The 19,556-nt window shown below is 38.1% G+C and overlaps 1 protein-coding gene across 1 annotated transcript; it reads left to right on the forward strand.

Annotated features, from left to right (window-relative positions):
* Positions 1–109: 109 nt before the first annotated feature.
* On the forward strand, positions 110–18,380 carry LOC148045580 (integral membrane protein 2B-like). The gene is made up of 6 exons (XM_087716640.1): positions 110–456; positions 6,271–6,399; positions 8,815–9,018; positions 13,650–13,760; positions 15,408–15,558; positions 17,742–18,380. The coding sequence occupies exons 1-6, from the start codon at positions 325–327 to the stop codon at positions 17,828–17,830; spliced, it is 816 nt and encodes a 271-aa protein (XP_087572766.1). The 5' UTR covers positions 110–324; the 3' UTR covers positions 17,831–18,380.
* The last annotated feature ends 1,176 nt before the right edge of the window (positions 18,381–19,556 follow it).

Here is a 19,556-nt window from a genome sequence, read left to right on the forward strand (position 1 = left end):
CAGCTCCGATTTCTGGCCCGTCGAGTCTGGTTCCCACTTGCCCTGCGGCGCAGGGCTGTCTGCTCGATCCGGCCTTCGACGCTGAGTTGGCTGGCTGGCTCCCGCCCTTTCGAATCCTCCCCCTGCCTCTCGGCTTCGCTGGGTCGCTCGGGTAGGCTCGGCACCTGAGGGCGACAGAGAAGGAGGAGGGAGCCGCGCAGAACCTTCAACTACCCCGGTTCTGCCCCTGGGACTCGGCGAGAAGTAAGCGACCGGCCACCTTCGCTGCAGCTGCCTGACGCTTTGTATCCCTGCTGAAGCCTCAGCCGAGAGCTTTCTGCAGCCATGGTGAAAGTGTCGTTTAACTCGGCCTTGGCGCAGAAAGACGCATCCAAGAAGGAGGAGGAAGAAGAAGGGGGGCAGAATGAAAAAAACAGCTGCAGCAACCAAGTGCTCATCTTGTCCCCAGACACAAAGGTGAGGAGAGGAGGAGTCCGGCGCCCCGGAGTCAGCAAGTGCTCCTGCCGAGGGTCAGCAGCAGAAATAAGAACGGGTCTCCCGGGCACGGAGCAGCAGCTTATCTTGCAAGCTGCGGCCTAAAAGAGCAGTCGAGAAGGGCGGCGCCGAGTTTGGGAAGGGGAACGATGTGGTTGTCCGGGGGGTGGGGGGGAGATGGAATCGAAACAAGGAGGGACTGGGGCGGAGGGGGGGGTGTTCGCTCATATATAGTGCCTAGTGAGGCTCCGGAAGTAGCTTTAAGCCGGCTGGGGCTTTGGAGGCGAGTGTATTTCTCATGGGTTTTTAATGTGCTTTAGCTCGAAGAGTTGCCTGGGAGCGCGACAGTGGGAAAGTGAAATGTTACCTCAATTTTGGGATATCAGTTTATGAATCTAAAATGGCTGACGCGTGAGAAGCCTTTAAAAATCGCGGGGCTCGCTTTATATTTACATATTTTATCTCAGTTGCACAGGACCGGGTCGGCTTTGATTTTTTTAAGTCGTTTCGTTTACTTTTGCATAACAACATCTGGGGTTTGCTTGGGTAACCTGAATAGTTGGGCCTGATTAATACTTAGTACTAATGTTAGTACTTAGGAGCTCACCGGGAACTCCAAGACTAGATTGACCCGGGATTTACAGGGGAAAAAGTATATCATATTTTGACACAGGATGCAGATGCCATTAAAAGGGCAATGGCAATTGATTTCAAAATTGCTGCTATTATTCATGAAATCTACTGTGATTCCAACCATAATTTTTGGAAAATATTTTTTAAATTTTGGATCCTTTGGATCCTATGTAACTGTGCTGAGGGAAACAGAGTTCCTGTTCTGCCTTAAAGCAGGAAGCTCTCTGGGTAACCTTTTCCAGTCATGCTCCCTGAGTCCAACCAAGGAAGAAGGCAAAAGTAAACCAATAATGAAAATTGTGTGCACTTGTCTAGCTGCCAGGCATCCAAACTGACTCAGCCATGGCTTGTCTGAAGATTGTGGTTTTGGATTTCATTTCTTTTCAGTTCACCATTAGATCCAATATAACTGATCATACAACACCTGTTATATAACCCATTATCTGTATGTATGCAGTATATTGAACCATAAATTAACCAGAGGTGCTGGGTTTATACTATACAACATTCTAACCTGTAATGTTCCTTGGGACTGACCATGGAGGACAGGAGAAAGATCTGAGCTTAGATAGTGGTCTGATAAGAGAAATCTGAGTTCAAAAGAGGGGCGAAGAAAGGGTCTCAGAAAGGATTCTCCCTAGTTTTTGAAAGAGTAAAAGTAGGGGACAGGAGAAGTACTTTCAGACTTACATGATTATGTTAACTAAACTTTACAATAAATTCAGAGGTAGTATTCATTGTCTTGCTTCTTGTCTGGACTACCTTGAAAGGCTATCAACCAAAAGGGGAAATAAAATTTGTTTAAGTTATCAACGCTTAGCATGCTATATGTATGCAGTTTTTAGTTCTTTAAGTGAACTGATTAAGTGTCGGTTTGTGAAGAAAGTATTCATTGAAACACTTGGTTGTCCTTTGTCCAGATGCTATAACTTACATCAACCTACACTATACCATCTGATCTAAAGAAAGTCGCAATAATGACCATTTGGAGTCCAAATTAGTCCAAAAACTATGGGTCAGTCTTGATGGGTAAGAGGCTAAAAATAGCATGATACTTACTCCTGGAACCTAGGAAGGATTTCTTCTATACTTTTGAAAGAGATTTGTTGTTCAGGGGACAACAGGCCAGATAGCGAGAAGAGACTTCGGGCAATAGCGATCTCTTTTCTTTGGATTTTGCCTGTCCATCGGCACACATTGGTCTATTATTGCTTCCTTTCTGGTGATGGTGTTGCTGAAAGAGCAGCAATCCAAGAATTCTTGTGAATGAAGAGACTAATCTGCTTTGCATGAATAAGACTGTGGCTTAATTTCGGTGTTCTGTGTAGGTATTTTGTATAATATCAACACAGATTTGAATGGTCAGGGGAGAAATGCAGTTGAAGGTCTATCTGTTTGTGACCAAGATCCAGGAGCCAATTTTCAAGATTTTCTCGTTGGAAAAAGAACAGGAATTTGGTTGCTGTACCATGTACATCCATGCAGTGCAAACATTCCCAGTTAGCGCTGGCAGCTGCAGTGGACTGTTCTGAGGTGGTGATACTACAAGGCTTCAGGTCCCTGCAGAAGCTGCCTTGGGCATCCAGCTTTGTGCTTGTCATAACTATGACAGTCCTAGAGCTGTCCCAGTTCTTTGTCAGAGGTTGCTCACTTGATTGCAGGTTTTTCTCATTGGAGCTCCTTGCCTGAGAGATGCAGCAAACTTCTTACATGATTCAGGTTCATTTGAGACACTGGTTTCCACTGATGTTTTTGGGAGGTTTTTTTGTTCTTACATTGTTATATGGCATCCCTTTTAATGGTATGATTTTCATATGCAAAGAGTTTTTTTGAAAGCACATTTCCAATTGTATACTGGTTTACAGTATCTTTTAATAAAGAATAACGTAACATCCGCTGACTTTTAAGGTAAGTATAAATGTGTTGTGGGATTTTGAAAAGTCTATTAACTAATAGACTTCTACCTAAATCAGTAGTGACATTAATTTTGAAAACTTTTTTTTTGCTCACAGACATCTATCCTAGTAAGGAAGTACAGAAAGAGTCATGTACCGTGTTTTTCGGAGTATAAGACGCACCAAGGTTTTGAAGAGGCATTTTTTTTAAAAAAGTAGGTAGATAGGTAGAGGGAGAGAGAGAGAAATACAGTAGGTAGGGAGAGAGGGTAGGTTGGTAGGTAGATAGAGAAATACAGTAAGTAGGTAGGGGGAGAGTAGGTAGGTAGGTATTTCCAGGTGTATTTATCCATGTGCTGGAGAAGGAAATCGCTGACAACCTGCAGCACCTAAGACTGGTTTCTGCTGGCACAGCACTTGATCAATGTAATTCTCAATGGCACAGAAGTTCTTTCTTTCTTTCTTTCTTTCGTTCTTTCATTCTTTCGTGCTTTCTTTCTTTCTCTCATTCTCTCACCTTTTATGACCTTCTGAAAAGCAAAGTAAGTGTGTTACTAACTTAACAACTGCGGTGATTCACTTAACAGATGTGACAAGAAAGGTCATAAAATGGGGCAAAACTTAATTGTCTTGCTTAGCAACAGAAATTTTGGTCTCAATTGTGGTTGTAAATTGAGGACTATATGTAGTTAGTCCAGGACATTCCAGAGCTGTTAGTTTAACTAAGAAATTGAACAATGGGAGGAAAGCAATGGTATGCCAAGACATTTGCATGGATGCATCTACAATATCAGGAGCTAATCTTGAAGATGTTATTTATATCATCTGATACATTTTAAAATTCTTTCGTTCTATCTGAGATTGATCTGTATAGTATAATCCATTATTTAGAGTGATCCCAATTTCCTGCCCACATAATTTGAGTATCTCAGCCACTGTAGATACCTGAACTTTGAGGGTGTATGTCTGTAACAGGTAAGCCTTCATATAGACATATAAGTACATGTGGGTTTTCATGTAAGTTGGAAACCCAGACTTATTGTTAATTGATTCTAAAAGTGACTTTGGAATTCTCTAGTCTCTTCATAAAATTGACAAGTGTGAGTGGGAGGACTGGATTCCTTCTGATATTGTTGTCCTCAAAGATGAAGGACTTTATTGGTTAGTAATGTTACATTAAGTTGAAATTGAAAATAAACACATGCTTGGTGTAATGTAATCATACTGAGCACTTCTGGTAATTTCTTTTGCTTACCTTCTTATGTTGACTGAAGCTTCCAGGTTGTCTTTCAGAGCAGCCTTCTATATACTGCATTATATTAATCTAAGTAAGCAGTTACCAAGACATGGATTATTTAAGTAACATTAAGTTGCTATTCAAAGATAATTGTGAGGACTTACGGTATGTGCTTCTGTTCCACATTTATGCTTATAATATTTTGATTTCATAAGTGCTGAAAACTTTATGGTCAATTTAAGAGATAAGAGATAACTTTTTACTGTCATTTTTTTTTTACTATGAGTACACTAGTCCACATTTTTACATCTTGCTGTTTGAGGAAGTTGCATAACTTCTCAGAGACTCTTCCCATCCTGCTTACAATATTTTTAGACTGTTGCCTTCTGGCAGAAGATACAGAACAATTAAAACTCGGACCACACGTCTTCTGAATGGCTTTTATCCCAGAGCTATAATTGCACTCAACAGTGAACTAAAGGGCCACCATCAGTGACCTATTGGACAGCACTACTTGGTCTGTTGTGTGGATTTTTGGGTGGTTTAGAGGCAGGGAATTTTTTTGGTAGGTGAGGGTGTGTTTGGGGATTGTTATGTGTGTTGGGCCCAGAGGGGTGTTATGTGAATTTTGTTGTATGTGTAAACTGTGTATATATGTACAATGACAATAAAGTATACATATATATATATTAATCACTGTCCATTTTGAATATGTAGCAGAAAAAGGAAACTTGAGAGTTCACAAGGTTGATGCTATATGGAACAAAACTGTGACTGAATCTAGATATTCTGCTTTGGATACCACGAAGCTTCCTCCCAGAAGCTAACAAGGAAAACTGGTTGTCAAGAGGATGTATAGACAATCAGACAATCCCGTGGACTCTGTTCAAGCATTGCTTATGTGCTATCTTCGGGATAGAACAAAGTGAACTACCAATGAATTTTTCTGTCATCCTCACCACTCTGCACCACCTTCCTGTCTGAAGCAGTAATACTTTCAAACCAGAAAGTAATGCAATATGACAGGATGTTCTTGATCATCCCTCTATAGAAAGTGGAAAGGACAGAGGAAGGAAAATAAACTTTTCTCATGCAATGTAGAAAATGCTCTGCTGTTCCCTCTTCACCAGTGTCTCACTGTTGAGCGACCAAGCTAGCCTACTCAGTAACTGCACACCCAGAAACTTGATGCTGCTAACCACCTCCACAAGTGAATCATTAATATGTAGAGGTGTGTGGCTGTGCCTGTCTTTTCTAAAATCGATAATGATCTCTCTAGTTTCTTTTATGTTTAAAATGAGGCTGTTTTTGTTATACCAGTTCACTAAACCTTCTACCTCCTTGCAGTAAGCAACCTTGTTGTCATCTTGAATAAGGCCCACTACTGTTCTATCGTCCGCGTACTTCACAATATGGTTGGTGGTAAACCAAGCACAATAGTCATGGGTCAAACAGGATGAACAACTGCAGACTTGGGACACAGCCCAGAGGAAAACTTGTGCTCAAGAAAATGTTAGAAATATTAGTCCCAACTCGCACATATTTATCAGTAAGAATATCAAGAATCCAATTGTACGAAGGAGTATTAAAGCCTAAAATTCCCAGTTTGTCTACTAGATGCTGAGGGATGATTACATTAAATGCCGAACTGAAATCAACAAACAGGATTTGCACATGAGTGCTTTCTGTTTAATAATTTATTTTTTATTTTTTATTTATTGAATAAATTGAATAAATTTCTGTTTAATAATTAAAAACTGTCTGGAAAAAATAATTAGATTTGTGGCCTTGGTAGAAATAAGTGAAACCTCTTTTTGCTGATGGAATAGCTTCTGTATTAGAATTCCACCTCCACTCCAGAAGGGAGTTCAGGGATTCTGTGGAAGATTTGGTGGTAGTTCAAGGTGGAAAAGAAGATAAGAAAGGAAGCATGTTCACATAGCATGGACACAAGTGGTGATTACATTATACCTACATGATGTAGCTGGATATACCTCACTATTGATTACTTTTTTGTGTGTGACTTTCTAGGATCCAGCAGAAGTGGTGCCTCTTGGTCAAAGAAGAGCTTGGTGCTGGTGTATGTGTTTTGGATTAGCTTTTATGCTTGCTGTTGTAATCCTTGGCGGTGCCTATCTGTACAAGTATTTTCAAATTCAGGTAAGATGAAAATACATATAGGATCGAGCTTTGAATGTTTTTGTTGTTAACTTACTAGGAATTGTTCAACTTGGCTTATCAGCTTAAGTATTAATATAAAATTCATTTTTAATATTTTTAAACTTGAGAAAATTAACTCCAATACAACATAAACTCTATAAATACATTTGGATATAAGCTTAATATTGGGAAATATTTGCCAGTGTTCCTATTGTGAAAATAAAGTTTTTTGGGATACCTCTAGATCAGTGAGAGCTAACATTTTTCTCCTCACGTGCCGAAATTGTGCATGTGTGTGCTATTGCACACATGGCCACTCACAATGCTATGCATCTGTGCCCCTGTGCATGCATGCGCAACACCCCCAACCGCATGCGTGTGTGACCCCCAGCACGGCCTACTCGGCCTTCTGCACCATGGCGGGGTGGTGGTGTCGCCTTTCCCACGCACTGGAGGCTTTTCTCAAGGCTCTGAGAGGGCGAAAATGAATTCCTGGAGGAATTCCAGAATTTGTGGAATCGAGGGTCCCATGGATTCTACGTTTGCTGTCTGGCACCACTTACTGAATGTGTTCCACGTGGCGTTGTATATTTTTGTACTGGACGGGCTCCTAGATGGCTCAATAGTCCCTATCACTATGGAGGAGAAATTAGCTTTCCTCAGGAGGTCCCTCTCAAGCATCAGCCTGTCAACTGGAGCCATTGTGGCTCCGGATGGACCAGAACCCCCTGGTGCAGAGAGATCCTCTCCTGGGGAATTCTTCAGGGTTGGTTATAGACAGAATCACTAAATCTGTGAACCAAGGCCTTCGAGGCCAGTGTTGAGCTACCAGAATGACCTTTGCCCCCTCCAACACTATCTTCTTCAACACCCCTGGGATTAGAGGAAGGCAAGGAAACGCATAGAGCAATACCTGTGGCTGCTGGTTGCGTATGGCTGTCTTTTCACGAGGTTTGCCCTACCAGCTGAAAATGGCCACTGCGTCACTTTATGGCCATCTGAAGCGAATGGCCGATGGTGCAGTTGCCGTTGCTCCTCAAGCCTCAGCCTCACAGCAGAACAGTTGTTGCGCCGTTGCTAGTCACACTGGCCACATGCACCCCAGCTCCGTGAAGGGGGAAAATGTCACGGTATGTCTCATGACCACGATGTGGTGAATTTGACACTCGTCTTGAGTATTCAGTCCAAACAGCCTGGTGGCATCATCTAATATCCTTATGGAATTAATCTAATTTTCTAGGTACACAGCATATAGTCAAACTAATACTGTGGGCTTGTTTGTATAACACATTGGGCTAATACAGTGTTTGTTTCTTCGTGTTTTTATACACAGTCTAGACTAAAGCTAAAATAAGTTGTGATTCATTTTGCTCATAATTTGCTTGTGCATTAGTAATAGAAAGGCAATATGCATACTGTATGTATGACTTGAGAATGTTGGTTGGTTAAATTAAGCTATCCATGCTATCTTAATCTCATTCTATTGGCCATGAATCATTGCTAGTGGTTGACCTGAACTTCAGAATATAATTTCTATGTCTACCAAGGCAACCAGAATTTCCAGCTGCTGCTATCTAGAATTTCAAATAACAACTGGTCATTCTCTGGTCAATTTTAGATTGTCAGATACAAAATAGTCTGACTCAGAGACCTGGGTGATTTCTGAAGGGGCTTGGTAGTTTTTACCTTGTTTACCAGCAGATGTTCTGGATAGTTGATATTATCATTCCTAACTACCTTTTTCCTTTAAAAATCCCACAAATGGCAAAAATGGGCAAGAACTGAACTGAAAACAGCAATTTTGGCTGTTTGAAGATGGCTTAATGGTAGGAAATAACTTGTCTTTCAATGGACGTCCTTTCTCATTCTTAAAAGTTGAAAAAATATAGCGAACGTTAGGCCTTTTTTGTTGGCAAATTTTGCTGATGCAATTTTAAAATCCTAGTTAACTTTTGTGGGCTACAGAATGCTCACATTTATGCTAAGCCACAATATGAATTCTCATTTTTAATTTTTATTCTTTATGTTGTCTGAACCAAAACCAAAATGGTTATGCTTATCTGAATAACACCAATGTAATCAACTGTGGTTCATTTAATAATTAAACAAATATGTATGAAATTTGTATGAACCTAACCTGAGGTTTTGTAGTAGTTATTGCTTAATGGTTAGCTAGTACAAAAAGTTGTAAGTTGAAACTACAACATCTCTTTTCAGATGATAGATAGTAATCTTCCTCTGATAATAAATTCTGCTCTGAATAAACTATAATATTATCTAATAAGCTTAAAAAGAGAGTGGCTAGTATTCTGGATTTGAAATTTAGCAGTGATGAGGTGGGGGTGGATATATGTTGCAACAAGATTCATGAACTGTACTTTATTTTGCATTATGTGTATTACCTTTGTTTTGTAGGAAAATGTTTACTTCTGTGGAATTAAGTATCTTGAGGATGGCTTAACCCTAACTGACTCCGATACAATTGCTTCAGCTCCTCGTTATCAAATAATTGAAGAGAGCATCCAGATCCTTCAGGAGGAGGATGTTGAGTTCATTAGTGTGCCAGTTCCAGAATTTGCTGACAATGATCCAGCTGATATTGTCCATGATTTTCAGAGGGTAAGGAATAATGCTCTGAATAACATTGTAATTGGAGGGAAAGGAATTTGAAGTTACGGATTGAAGTTACTGATCATTTCTGGTGTCTTGGTTATATTTGTATATATACTGGTAAGTGGACAAAGAAAGCCAAGGTAGGCCCCAGAGTGGAGAAGGTAAAAGGGCTGCATAGATTGGTTAAAAGGTTGTGGTGGTGCAGTGGTTAGAATGCAGTATTGCAGACTAATTCTGCTGACTGCTGATTGCCAGCAGTTTGATAGTTTGAGTCTCACTGGCTCAAGGTTGACTCATCTTTCCATCCTTCTGAGGCTGGTAAAATGAGGACCCAGATTGTTTGGGGCAATATGCTGACTCTTTAAATGGCTTAGAGAGGGCTGTAAAGCACTATGAAGCAGTATATAAGTCCAAGTGCTATTGCTATTAAAGCCTGCAAAGTTCTGAATTCTCTGTTGTTACAAGTGAGGAAATAATTTAATGGTGCAAGAACAAGCAAAAGACTGCTTGTATCCAAGCTTCTAAAAACAATGTTCCGTTTCTGGGTTAGTGTTAGGTTGAAACATTTAATACTACTTAGAGTTTACAAAGGACACACTTTTCCACCTTTTACTTGAGATATATTACACTAAAATTTTAATATAATATTAAAAAATTAAAAATAGCCCAATCTACTAAAAACAAAACTGTAAAGACAGACTAGGAATACAAATTAAAATAGGCAAGAAAATGATCAGAGAACACCTGTCCACTCTAGATGAGTTCAAATTCAAATGGATTAAATCCCAGAGTTCAGAAGGAGCTGGCAGATGTGATCTCAGAACCACTGAACCATATCTTTCAAAGATCCTGGAGCACTGGGAAAATACCAGAAGACTGAAAAAGAGCTGACATGGTTCTCATCTTCAAAAAAAGAGAAAAAATTGATCCAGGAAACTACAGACGAATCAGCCTGACATCAATACCTGGGAAGAACCTGGAAAAGACAATCAAGCAAAAGATCTGACAACACCTAGAAGCAAGCAAAGTTATAGCCAAAAATCAACATGGGTTTGTAATAAACCTATCGTGCCGAACAAATCTTATTTCATTATTTGACAAAGTGACTAAATTAGTGGACCAGCAGAATGCTGTGGACACAGTATTTTTGAATTTCATTAAGATATTTGACAGAATAGACTACAATCTACTTTTTAGTAAGTTTGAAAAATGTAGGATAGACAGAATCACCACAAGATGGATTTGTAACTGGCTGACAAACCACACTCTGTGTAATCCTTAATGGAACTACAGTACTGGGCCTAAGTTGTAGGCAGGTGTGAAAAAATGCTGTAAACGAATGCTTTCAGAAATATAAATGATGATTGTTTATTTTTGTCAATTTCCAAAATGCAAAGTGAGCGAACAAAAGAAAAATTTAAATCAAATCAATATTTGGTGTGACCACCCTTGGCCTTCAAAACAGCAGCAATTCTTTTAGGTATACTTGCACACAGTTTTTGAAGGAACTCGGCTGGTATATTGTTCCAAACATCTTGGAGAACTAACCACATCCTTCTGTCTTGGAGAGCTTTCTCACATCCTTCTGTCTCTTCATTTAATCCCAGACACACTCAATGATGTTGAGATCAGGGCTCTGTGGGGGTCATGCCATCACTTCCAGTACTTCTTGTTCTTCTTTACGCTGAAGATAGGTCTTAATGACTAGCTGTATGCTTGGGGTCGTTGTCCTGCTGCAGAATAAATTTGGGACCAATCATATGCTTCCCTGATGGTATTGCATGATGGATAAGTATCTGCCTGTATTTCTCAGCATTGAGAACACCATTAATCCTGACCAAATCTCCAACTCCATTTGCAGAAATGCAGCTCCAAATATTCAAGGAACCTCCACCATGCTTCACAGGTCCTTTACCTGCAGACACTCATTATTGTAACACTCTCCAGCCCTTTGACGAAAAAACTGCCTTCTGCTACAGCCAGATATTTCAAATTTTGACTCATCAGTCCAGAGCATCTGCTGCTATTTTTCTGCACCCCAATTCCTATGTTTTTGTGCATACTTTAGTTGCTTGGCCTTGTTCCCATGTCGGAGGTATGGCTTTTTGGCTGCAACTTTTCCATGAAGACCACTTCTGGCCAGACTTCTCTGGACAGTAGATGGGTGTACCTGGGTCCCACTGGTTTCTGCCAGTTCTGAGCTGATGGCACTGCTAGACATCTTCTGATTTCGAAGGGTAATAAGCTTGATGTGTCTTTCATCTGCTGCGCTGAGTTTCCTTGGCTGACCACTGCATCTACGATCCTCAATGTTGCCCGTTTCTTTGTACTTCTTCAAAAGAGCTTGAACAGCACATCTTGAAACCCCAGTCTGCTTTGAAATCTTTGTCTTGGAGAGACCTTGTTGATGCAATATAACTACGTTGTGCTTTGTTGCTGTGCTCAATCTTGCCATGACATGAAACGTCTTTCAGAACCTCACCTGGTAGCAGAGTTTGGCTGTTCCCCAACCAGTCGGAAACACAGCTGTTTCCGTTTCAGTTCATGACTGGGTTTCAATCTTTGTGTGACATTGATCATTAGCACCTGTTTGTTATAATTGGTTGATCATACACCTGACTATAATACTGCACAATCCCTGACTTTGTACAGATTTACCTTTGAGAAATGATGCTGGTTTGAAGACAAAAGGTAGTAACACCAAAGATTGATTTGATTTAGATTTTTCTTTTGTTCACTTACTTTGCATTTTGAAAATTGACAAAAATAAACAATCATTATTTATATTTCTGACAGCATTCTTTGTTTACAGCATTTTTTCACGTCTGCCTAAAACGTTTGCACAGTACTGTACATGTACATGGAGGAAAGTAAGTAGGGTACCCCCCCCAAGGTTCTGTCAGGCCCATGCTCTTCAATATTTTTATAGTTGATTTACATGAGGGAATAGAAAGGGAATTTATCAAATTTGCAGATGACACCAACCTGGCAGGACTAGCCAGCACCCCAGAAAATAGGCTCAAGATCCAGAAGGATCTCAATAGATTGGAACACTGGGCCCTATCTAGCAAAATAAAATTTAGTGGTGAGAAAAGTAAGGTTTTACACTTAGGCAAGAAAGACCAATTGTACAGGTGTAGAATTGGTGAAACCTAGCTTAGTAGCAGCAACTGTGAGAGGGATCTTGAAATCCTAGTAGACAACTACTCAAATATGAGCCAGTGCTGCAGCCACCAAAAAGTCAATCCTAGGCTGCATTACAGAGAGATGGAATCAAAATCACATGAAGTGTTAGTACTGCTTTACAAAGTAAGACCATACTTGAAATGATGCATCCAGTTTTGGTTGCCACAGTATAAAAAAGATGTTGAGGCTCTGGAAAGAGGGCAAAGAAGAACAACAAAGATAATTAGAGAGCTGGAGACTAAAACATATGAAGAATGGTTGCAGGAATAAGGTATGTCTGGTGAAACAAATGACTAGGGGTGTCATGATAGCAGTGTTCCAATATTTGAGGGGCTGCCACAAAGAAGAGAGACTCAAGCTATTTTTCCAAAGCACCAGAAGGCAGGACAAGAAATAATGGATGGAAAAAATAATGCTAATGTTAACTGAATATATATTGTAGAATGAAAATGAGGCTTTTAGTTATACTAGATGAAACATTTGAGACAGTAAATATTATTTGAAGATGTAGATGTTAAAACACTTGTAACCAAACGACATGCTGCATGTGATGATGTTTTTTTTTCCTTTTTTTTTTGGTGCTTTTTTCTTTTTTCTTTTTCTTTTTTTAATCCTAGGTTATTGTGGTGTCTATTAAATATATAACAGAGAGATACGGGGTGTATGTATGGGGGGAAATGTAGTAGGGATGGATTGCTACAGGCAGGGGAATAAGAAATGATACGAAATTATAATCTATTAAATGAAACAATGAATGTATAAGAATGATAAAGGTTAAAACACCTGTAATCAAATGACATACTGCATGGGATGATGGGCTTTGTTTTTCTTTTTTGTGTGTGTGTGTTTTTTTTCCTTTTTTTTCTCTGCCTTTCTTTTTCTATTGTTATGTGATTATGTTGTCTATGTAACAAAAATTAAAAAAAAATTCTATAATAAAAAAAAAGAAAAAGAAATAACGGATGGAAATTAATCAAGGAGAGAAGCAACCTAGAAGTAAGGAAAAAAGTCCTGATAGAATAATTTATCAGTGTAATAGTTTGTCTCCAGAAGGTGTGGGTGTTCCATGTCCATGACTATACGTTTTTAAGAAGAGACCAGACAGACCTTTGTTGTCTCCTCTAGGGTCTTGCTTGAACAGGGTGTTGGACTAGAAGATCTTCAAGGTCCCTTCCAATTGTCATTCTGTTATATACCGATCATGTATAGTTTGATTTACTGTTTTAAATGTATCTGGAACATGTGAGGTAGAATACTATTCTGGAATACTTTCCTTAAGCTAATTCTTTTTTTCCCCTCTTGTTATCAGAAAATAATCTTTTAATAACTAGAGATTGAAATAGAATAAATGATACCTAAAAGTATTTAAATGTTTGTTTTGAAAGAACAGTATAGTACACTAAGTCATATACAGTGTTACTATTAAGAGATTCATGCATTTTTTTTATTAGAGACTTACAGCTTATCTTGACCTCAGCCTGAATAAGTGCTATGTCATTCCTCTGAATACGTCAGTTGTTATGCCACCTAAAAACTTCTTAGAACTGCTGATCAACATCAAAGTAAGATGCATTTATTTTTTTAAAAATGTATTTAGTATTTAGTAATCCTTATCTTCATTAAGCTAATTTACGTCCCAGTTGATTAGAACTGAACCGAATTTTATCCCATTACCGGTATTAGTATTTATATTAACATTTTTACTACCTTACACTAAACCTATTTATAATAACTCCTCCGAACAAAACCAGACCTTTGCAATTTGTTCTTTACTTATGGTTGAACAAACATCAAACTGACAAGCTTAAAAAATTAAAATATATAAATTACATAAAAGGTGACCAAAACTATAAAAAAGGCACCAGCTGTTTCCCATGGGTTAAAGCTACAGGTAATAATTTTGCCAGTGCCATTGAGAAATTGGTCACTTTAAAGGAAATCAGTACTCTCCTTTAATGGCTGCAATTCAGTCCAGCAAAATAGTCACTAAGCAAACTACATGAGTATGTGTGTGTGTGTGTGTGTGTGTGTGTGTGTGTGTGAGAGAGAGAGAGAGAGAGAGAGATTGCAAAGGTTTCTGGTTGCTGCTCAGATAAAGGCTTCTCATGCAGCAACGCCAGCCCCCGCACTCTCAATTATGCATTGTTATCAGGGGCAAAAATGTGAATAAAAGTGTGACATTTGTCAGAAAACTGTTTTTTCACTATTGTTTACTACCATAAATGTATTTGCAAACAGTTTTTAACTGGGGCCATTGCCCTAGAGTTTGTAATTACTGGCATTATATGTTTTAATTGTCATTGTGTGAAGAGTGGACGTTTTAATAAAATATGAAATGTAGATTCAATATTTGTATTTGAAATAATAAATTTTCATTTGAATAATTGAAATAACTTTAAATTGTCACCCTGTTTGGCACATATTTGGACCAGAGGAAAAAAAGCCTTTTATGCAAAGCATGCATGATCATAAAAAAAAAAATACCCAGGGAGAGTCAAGGAAGATGGGAGAATTTTATTATAGACATGGGTGATTTGGGTGTTGACTGACTAGATGATATAAGTTACAGAGCTTCCTTCTGAGTTCTGCTCAGTTTTTGTGAGGCCTAGTAAATAATGTGAAGCTAATATTGACAGACCACAATGTGTCTTTGCATGGTGGTACAAATCTATTCTTCAGGGGTAAGATGAACCACAGGAATCACTCCAATAATTTATCTTGCTTGAGCCCCTAAGCATTGTAGTTTTGCATGGGGCCTGAGCTCAGCCCTGTGTGTGCTATTTTAAGAAACAGCTTAGAAAGACTACAAGTTGGACATCTTTTTACACACTTGAGTACCATATAGCAGCAGCATACCCAAAATGTTGACCTTGAATAGCTTAATGGTATACCATCTGGATTTTAAAAATCAGTCGGCATCCTGGAAGTATTTTTTAAAAGACAAACTTCTCTGGCAAAGAAAAATTTAATGACTTGTGTAGGAGACTATTGGTTCTCAGTCCATGATTTACGCTATGATTCCTTGAAAAAGAAGGAAGTAGGCTTCTTGCTTTCTGTTTCTTAAAATCCATATTCTTCAGAAGCATAATTATGGATATAAGTTAATAAATACAAATTCACATAAATTAATAATGAAGAAGTTAAATGAAAATGAATGCAACAGATTTAATATTTTTTTAACTCTTCCATAATTCTATTAATTCATGTAGGCTGGAACATATTTGCCACAGTCATACTTGATTCATGAGCAGATGATAGTCACTGATCGTATTGAAAATGTGGATCAACTAGGTTTTTTCATTTATCGCCTTTGTCGTGATAAAGAGACTTACAAATTGCAGCGCAAGGAAGCACTGAAAGGTATGGTATAAACAGATTAGATAATAAAGATAGCCATAATTAATGCTTTGTTTCCACATGAAACTGCAAAACTAACATTTCAATCTGAATAAAATCTGGTACATGCAGTCCTCTCTTACCAATGCTAATTGGAATCAGGAATACCATCACTAAGTGGTATGGTCATAAGGCATGACATTGTGTGACCATGATGAAACTGCAAAACTAACATTTCAATCTGAATAAAATCTGGTACATGCAGTCCTCTCTTACCAATGCTAATTGGAATCAGGAATACCATCACTAAGTGATATGGTCATAAGGCATGACATTGTGTGACCATGCTGATTTATGACAACAGTTGCCAGAATTCGGCGAATCCTGTGTGTTTGCAGCATCCTGCATTTATCATTTGTAATCTCTTGCTGGTTTTCCGATTGACATCATGTTGAAAGCCAGCAGAGACGGTCACAGGTGGTGATCACATGGGATGTTGCAGCATCATAATATGAGTAGGTCACCAAATGTGATCATGTGATTCTGGGGAGGCTACGACTTGGTCATTATAACATGAAAGGGTGGCTAATGTGGATTTTAAATGAGGATTTACCTATATTATAAAAATGTCCATAAAAATATCCATGACTCTTGTAGCACCTAATTTTTAATGTTTCAGATGTGCATATTTAATATATGCAAAGCTTTAAAACAGATTTTTTGCCTTTTAATATTTCACATCAGACTGCAATGTCAGTAAAGCATAGCTTAGCACAATGTTCTGGTTGGAAAAAAATGGTTCCTCATAAATTATGAATATATTCTCTTATAAGAAGAAATGATGATATACCTGTGGCTAAATTATTTGGTGTAATGGTTTGTTAATTTTACTAATATTACTTTCATATGTATATTAAAACATTATTGTACATTTCCCCCACAAATGTTTGGCAAACCTAAAGTTATGTACTACTACCATTCACTTTGATAAATTAAGCATGTGGTTAACTTACCAATATTAATGATATTTAAAAGTATTTCATTGGAAGTTTGAACATGTCCAATATATTTAGATATAATACCTTATTTTACAGTATTTCTTAGGACAGTACAGTGAAGAAACTTGAAATTAAAACTGAAGATTTGACTGCTTATTTAAATTATTTAAATCAAATTATTTATTTGTTTGATCTCTTTCTCTCTGTCCCTCCGTTCCTCTCTTTCTGAGACAAAGAGAGTTTAAAGGATGTGCTATGCAACTTCAAAGCAGAGTCCACAGTGCTCCATGAGGCTTATTCTCAATTAGACAGATATAAGTTCATATATCTTTTGTCCACTCATAGAATCCAGTGAATCTATTCAGTGAATGGAAACTGATAGAACCTCTTCATAATACAAACTTAAACTTAATAACTTTCTACAAATTTCAATACACACTTAAAATAAGAAACCAGTGAAGATAACAGATGGAAAACTTTGGATATACTTCCTGTTGAGAACAGTGCTTTTTTTAAAAAAAGAAAACCCATAATACTCTTGTCTACGCTCACCTGTCTTCCCATTGTTAATAATAGGAGATGCTGTGTACATGTGGACTGTGTACATGTGGACTGTGGTCAAGGTACTGCGGTGCCGGCTGAGTACAGCTATGTTTGTGGGAGGGAGTGCTATAGTGTGAGCACATACTACAGAGCGAAAGATCCCTGGGATCTCATAGTGGAGCTCCTTGAGAGAAGTGACTTACAACCTTCTCTGCTGACTTCTCCATGGACTTTGCATGATGGCAGGAAAGGTTGCAAATGATGGTCATGTCATTGCAGGACACCTCAACTGTCCTGTCAACTGATTGCCAAATACTCAAATTGCAACCATATGACTATGGAGTATCATGATGACCAAATGTTTAAGGACTGGTTGTAAATACCAATTATTCAACTCCATTACAACTTCAAATGGTCACTGAATGAGTGATCATCAAATGAGGATTACCTGAACTCCCATATGGCCTGTCATTTCAGTACAGAATAATGTCACAGTTTCTTTGCACAGTTTTCTTTCTGGTATAATTTAGACCTTGAATGGGAGAGCAGCTCTGCATACTTTACAAAATATACATTGTGGTTTTTAAATGCATATTTTTCCATACAAGACAATGTATACATTTTTTTAAAAAATAACTCAATATTTTGTTCATTCTCCCATAATAGGCATTCACAAGCGTGAAGCAGGTAATTGCCGGATAATTCGACATTTTGAGAACAGATTTGTGATGGAAACGCTTATTTGCGAAGAATAATAAGGAATGCTACTGTAACAGAAAATTAAAAAGATATTTCCATTTATCATTTCTATTATGTGCAGTGATTTCTTTTTATAATCATTTATTAAAGAATAGACAAGGTTGTACAGCTGAATCTAATTACTTAATCTCATGAAACATCTTTGTCATATTTTGAAGTATAATGTTATTTTTGATGTTGGAATAGAAGAAGCTGTATATTGTTAATGTATTTCACATAATAAATCCTGAACTATCAGGAGGTAAACTGTGCATCCAATATTACCAAAAATTTATATAAAATAATTCTAGTTAAAAGTTAAAAAATGTATAGATCAGTTGCAACTTTTGAGGTGTATTAGTACTATTATTGATTAACGCTCATTAAGAAACATTTTATAATAAAGCTGGAATTTGCTGTGTTTCCAGTGACATTTAAATTCACTTCGAATTGGCTGTGCTAATATAGGTGTCTATTGTACAAACTTTAGCAGTAATTTCATGTTACTGACCTGTATATAAGCTATATGTATGCAAAAGAAAATAAATACAAATCTCTTTGTGTAAATATTTTTGCTAAGTTCTTTTATATGAACTGTGTCTAAGAATTGTATTTTAGAAATTACTGGTTACATTTTTATAATTACTAGGTTACTAAATCTTGGAATTATTTAGTTTTATTTGTAATGGTTTAGAGTAGAACTGAAACACTTTTTAAAAAAGTAAATGTTAAAGTATTGGGTTTTTTTTTACTAGGGATTTATCATCCACTTGTGTATTTAAGAAGCAAAGAATTGATTTTTCTTGAAATCCCTTCGTTGGCAATCTCTGCAAGGTGGAGGAAACAAGTCAGGCACAGGAGCGGTGTAGAGGTAGCTTTCCTTCCACCCACTCCAAAGAGAGAAGAGATTGGAGAGGAAGAGATTACAAGAGAGGAAGCAAGTGCATACAGGGAATACATTTGAATAGCGTCCTTGCAGCTGCCAATGACAGTGCATTGCTTTCGTTGTATATTCCTCAGTGTGCATGCTTATTCTCTTGCAATCTCTAATTTCTTCACTCTGCAACTGGAAAAAAAAGTAGGAACAGAAAAATATGTATTGATTGTAATGGTGATCATGTGACAAAGGAATGGGGTAAAGGTAAATATGGGGATTGGTTATAAAATTATTTTTTCAACACCATAATTTTGGAGATCCCAGACAAGGCACTCAATAAGTGAAGACTATCTGTATTGGCATAGATTTCATGGGAAAAGTATTCTGAAGTGTTGCCTTATACAGCCCACACTTGGGCATGTGTGTGAAATCAATAACTAATGAATCCATAAGGTAATGTCCCTTGGGCTGACTTCCTGGCAGAAGCTTAAGCCTAGGTCCTTGTCTTGGATTAACTTGAACACATGTGCTACATCTCTCAGTTGCATGGGCACATAGCGAGTGAAGGTGAAGGCCCATGTGAGTTGCTGAGTGAGAGTCTTTTACTACTGGCCAGGCTAAATTTCTTCCATCTGGGAGTATATACCATTCTCCCTGCTTATGTCCCTTCAAATCTACAGTTGCCTGGAGTTCCTCTGCTTTAGAATATCAAATCTGGGGCTCAGTCCCCTTCACATTTCCAGTGCTGCATAAGCTGTCATGTCAGGGTGGCTCTGATCATCTCTGGTTGCTGACAGCTTTGCTTTTCTGTTAGCTGCTCTTCCCTTTTCTGCCGGATCTGAGCATCCAGCTTGGAGATTGTGCAG

The sequence above is a fragment of the Thamnophis sirtalis genome, unplaced genomic scaffold, assembly GCF_051295495.1.
Source record: "Thamnophis sirtalis isolate CommonGarterSnake01/CBP01778 unplaced genomic scaffold, rThaSir2_p1.2 scaffold_5, whole genome shotgun sequence".
In the NCBI taxonomy this organism is placed as follows: Eukaryota; Metazoa; Chordata; class Lepidosauria; order Squamata; family Natricidae; genus Thamnophis; species Thamnophis sirtalis.